At 39.5% G+C, this 4,708-nt stretch overlaps 1 protein-coding gene across 2 annotated transcripts in view; it reads left to right on the top strand.

The window, feature by feature from the left end:
- Window positions 1-3,913, top strand: part of LOC137978590 (short-chain collagen C4-like) — a 10,451-nt gene extending 6,538 nt beyond the window's left edge. The window contains exons 1-5 of one of the 2 annotated variants that reach the window (XM_068825583.1): window positions 1-133; window positions 1,145-1,221; window positions 1,514-1,630; window positions 2,684-2,872; window positions 3,289-3,913. The exon at window positions 1-133 is cut by the window's left edge and continues 859 nt beyond it. In XM_068825583.1, coding sequence (XP_068681684.1) covers window positions 1-133; window positions 1,145-1,221; window positions 1,514-1,630; window positions 2,684-2,872; window positions 3,289-3,770 — 998 coding nt within the window. In that variant the 3' untranslated portion in view covers window positions 3,771-3,913. The remainder of the gene's footprint in view (window positions 134-1,144; window positions 1,222-1,513; window positions 1,631-2,683; window positions 2,873-3,288) is intronic. The other variant, XM_068825584.1, reaches the window with a different exon arrangement.
- Window positions 3,914-4,708: the final 795 nt, after the last annotated feature.

The raw sequence follows: 4,708 nt of genomic DNA, 5'->3' as shown, positions 1-4,708 counted from the left end.
CAAAAACTCACAATAACCATGCAACTGGACAAACGCCTGAGTCGATGCTGTTTCGCGAACGCAGAGGAATTAAGAAAAACATCACTCAAAACCCACAAAGCTTTGAACAACGACTGAAAAGCCTTGAAGAGAGGTTTGTCCTCGATAATCCATAGCTCCTTACCCTCCCAATACAACAGACTAACTCAGGGAGAAATCTTTTAAATTTTTTCTTCATTTGTTTATTGTCTCCAATGTTGTATTTACTGTATTTTTCGCTAACGGAGGTCCACGCTGATAACTGCTTCGTCGAGTCAGGCTTGAGCACTAATCTTATTTGATAACATTTCTATATAATTCTTCATGTATTAGGAGTTTACATTTTTATAGTTTTCAGAAATAAAATTCAGGCTCGGGATTTAGCGAAGGCTGAAACTTTCTCCTGAAACTTGGTATGTCTTAATTATTCGTGTTCCCAGCAGTAATAACTAAAAGATGTTGCCAGTTAATTTAATTCCAAATGAAATATTGCTGTAGTTTCTTTTTTGTGCGTGTGTGTGACGTTCAGGAGGTAAGGAGTGAATATGTCTATCGATTCTTGCACAGAAAGAGAATTTTTTTCGCTAAAATCAAATATATTTTACCAATTGAGTGAAACGAACTAGAGAAACGAACTAGAGACACGAAACAAACTAGAGAAACGAGTTTAGAAAACTTCCCCCGCTTGGAGCTATTTATCCAAACGATGGGGAAATGTAAGTGGTTGGAAGCATCAAAGATTCGAAGGAAAGAGTGATGTTATTTTCGCCACTCCATGCAGGATATCATGTAAAATTTCAGCTGTAACAAAACCAAAAAGAGAAATAAAATCACACGACTGAGAACTTTCCACATGTCGGCAGGGCTTGTTCATGCAATAAGAACTACGGAATCAAACGTTTGTACCATCTCCTGAAAACTCTTTAACATTGCAATGTTGACATAACACAACACGGATAGTTATATGCGGGTTGAAAGTTCTTTCCCTAAAATATAATTATGCCTTCACCTGTTTGTGTTTGAACGCCTTTCTTATAGCTCAGACATCACCATCTCATCGCAATCAACAATTCTGATGAATATCAACACTTTAATTTATTTTTATTTTTATTTTTATTTTTGGTAGATTTGATGCACTGATGCGGTTCCCTACTGTGGGATCAAGTGGGGATTCTTACAATTCACTTGTGGCCTACCTTTTGGGTTGGTATCAAACCCACCCTTCCTTATAAGACAATGACATTCAAAAGAAAAGCTATTCAGTGATAAAAGTTTTTCATTTCTTAGAGGCAAAACAGAAAATAAACTCTTCCGTGATTTGCAATGTTCATGCCAGTACATGAGCGCAACAATATTCTGGCATAAAAACGTTATTTTGTTCAGGTTATTTTCTTTAACAGAAAGTAATTGAAGGTTAATGTAACTGCCAACAACGATTTTTAAGGAATTACCGATTATGAACTCTAACTCTTTTGCACCATTTTCAATTTCAAAGGAAAGCATACCCAAAACAGTGGAAAGGAAAAGATGGGACCTCCTGGACCCCCTGGTCCACCAGGGACACCAGGATTGGCTGGTAAGCCTGGTTCGGATGGAAAAACAGGCCCCAAAGGTAAACGAAACTTTACACTGCTCAGAGACCACGTGCCCATATTAAAACTTCACTTAACAGAGGTGTCATAGATGTCGCTGTCTTCTGGTCAAAACGTCTGAAACTGTAAAGAAAGCACCCCTAATAACACTGTCCTATTTCGTGCCTCATAAATAAAACCATCCTGCCAATTATATATCAACTTTATATTATGTATGGGAGAAGGAGGTGTTTACGACGAAATAGGCCAATTTACAGTCACGGTTTGCTCAGTGACCTAGCCTATGAGAGGCTGCAAGGTATTGATACAAATCTCACTGCTTTTACCATGTAAATTGTGTTGTTGTAATTCTAATTAGTCTCCATTAACATTAGAAAAGCACAAAGGTTTGCACCAATGCAGGGTCACCGGCAACCTTGCTTCCATTCTTAGGCCAGGTAACTTAGCTACAACTGTAAAATGGTCTATTTGTGGCCGTTTCTGAGAGAAAGAGCCAAAACTTGGAAAAACATTAATCCAAGTTAAAATCTACCTCAATCCTCCCCATCAGTACTGGAAAAAAAGAGAGAATAGTAGTCTCACCTGACCAATGGATTCTGCAGTGAACAAAGGAAAAAAAATTATCTTTTGGACCCCACCATAGCATGCAGCAAGATAGCATGGTAGAGCCCCCTTAAAGAGATAAATTAGAAGTCAAAACTGGTCCAAACTGAGGATGAGTTGATTCAACCAATCGCTAAATAGGAAGTGTTTAAACGTCTTCATCGCACCATTTCCAAACTTAATACAGGATAAATACCTAACCGAAGAACTACATCTCAGGATCTATTACTCAGATTGAAGGATCACGGCAAAACGTGCAGATGCCCGGTATTTCGTTGATTATTGCAGCAACATAACCAGGCGTGTCTAAAAATTATATATAACTATCTGTCATAGTGTACATCTACATCTACCTTTTGCCCACCCATCCTTTTTGTTTGTGACCATGGAAAACTGCTCCCTTGCAACTTTCCCCATCAGCACACAACAAATGATGATGTCACATGCGAGTGTATCTCTTTTCCTCACAGGAGAACCGGGAAATCCTAGCTCAAACAAGCCGTTACCAGGCCCCCCTGGTCCTAAGGGCCAACAGGGAGCCCAGGGACCTCAAGGCGCCAAAGGAGAAAGAGGACGAGACGGGACTGGACAGTCTGGGGTGAAGTATGTTCGGTGGGGAAGGACCATATGTCCCAGTGGAGCTCAGATTGTTTATAAAGGTATAAAATCACTGAATAAGGCAATTGAACGCTTCCTATCACCAGACATTCCGTGAAAAAAACTTATTGCATCAGTTGAAAATAGCAGTTGGCCCAAGCAATTACACTTACTTTGCTTCATGTTTTGGTGCTTGTGATAAAATTCTTGAAGTCTCAAATTTTCCTTTCTTTATAGGTATAATAATAAGTCACAGGGGTCGTTCGGAGCAGAAAATGAAGTTAGCAAAGGAACACGAATCAAAAGGAAATACTGATCTCGCTAAAGATAGACTGAATGAAAACATAGCATGGCAAAAACGGCCAAAAACCACAACATTGAGAATTCCTTTAGAAGTGTAATTTAATTAGGAATTAGTAGTTGTTTTTGCCTGTCTGAGCAAGCTAAACGCGTGTTACATACCATTTCCACGTTTCAGGGATAATTGGGGGTGGGCACTTCGACCACTACGGTAGTGGAGCCAACTACCTTTGTCTTCCTCACACTCCAAAGTACGACAAGTACAAAAATGGTCACCAGTCTGCAGGATACATTTACGGCGCTGAGTATGAAGTCAGTCAATACAACGGAGACCCTTTTAAGGTAAATCGCCATAATCATGAGGCACCCTGTGTTGTCTGCTTTGTGAAGTCACGTGGTTCAATGCTGATGATGCCTGCAAGGAATGACTGTCCATCTGGATGGACCGAAGAGTATCATGGGTACCTGATGACTGCATATCATGGTCACAAACATTCAAGTGATTTCATCTGTGTCGATGGTGATCTGGAATTCGTTCCCGGTACCCAGGCTAACAAAGATGGTGCCTTGCTGTATGCTGTGGAAGGTGTTTGTGGTTCACTTCCCTGTCTTCCATATGTCAGCGGTCGAGAGTTAACATGCGCCGTCTGCACCAAGTAAAGACAAAAGAAAGCTTGAACAGTAGTTGATTTGCATTAGAACTAAACAGAAACTAAATAACATATCATTCTCTGGTAAGCCAGAGAGCAGATGTAGAGTAAGGGTGCAAAACAATAAACGTAATGGGAAAATGACACATTAAACTTGTTGGTCTCAAAGTCTTGTGTTACATGATTATGTTCAATTCGATCCACTAATCAGCATCCTACAGCTGAGATGTCATGGAATAAGCACTCCTTCGATTGGTACCGCATATACTAAACATTTTAGATGTACTGAAGTCTTCCTACAACTCAGTAGAAATTTATCTTCCACAGGAAGTTCATTTTCATTAATTTATTAAAAAGTTGTCGATCCGACAAATAATAAAATGAGACCCATCGGTATGGAACCCAAGGTTGACCCCAATGGAACGAAAGTACGCATGCATTTGAATTTACCTAAACCAGATAGATTGACAATCCTTCCTCCCTTGTACCCATTCGTGTTCGAAGTGGCACCGTCTTGGCCAATATCTCCAGGTGCCACATCCAGCAAGAATAGTTTAGGTACATGCATGACTTAGGGACTTAGGTACTTTGTTTGACAACAAAGATTTCTCAAATACCTCAACCTGAGACATCCTAACATATAAAATTTACCATGGAATATAAAACTTCGTTGTTAGACGTCCTTGTCAAACGCGAGCAAAATCATACATACGTTTCAACGATGGTTTACAGAAAGAAAACTTTCACAGGTCTTTACATGAAATGGGATTCCTTCACACCACGAAAGCACAGTGTTAATTTAATTCGCACCTTGACCTATCGTTGTTTTCGTGTTTGTTCTGATTCCTCTTTATGCGTTATTGCCAATAGTTAATAAAATTGAAAAACTATTTTTGCAAAATGGATATCCTAACGACATCCTTAGTTTTAACATTAATGACCCTTGAC

Source organism: Montipora foliosa, chromosome 12, assembly GCF_036669935.1.
Source record: "Montipora foliosa isolate CH-2021 chromosome 12, ASM3666993v2, whole genome shotgun sequence".
In the NCBI taxonomy this organism is placed as follows: domain Eukaryota; kingdom Metazoa; phylum Cnidaria; class Anthozoa; order Scleractinia; family Acroporidae; genus Montipora; species Montipora foliosa.
Note: the sequence above shows the minus strand (reverse complement) of the source record. Positions and strands in the feature narration are given on the sequence as shown.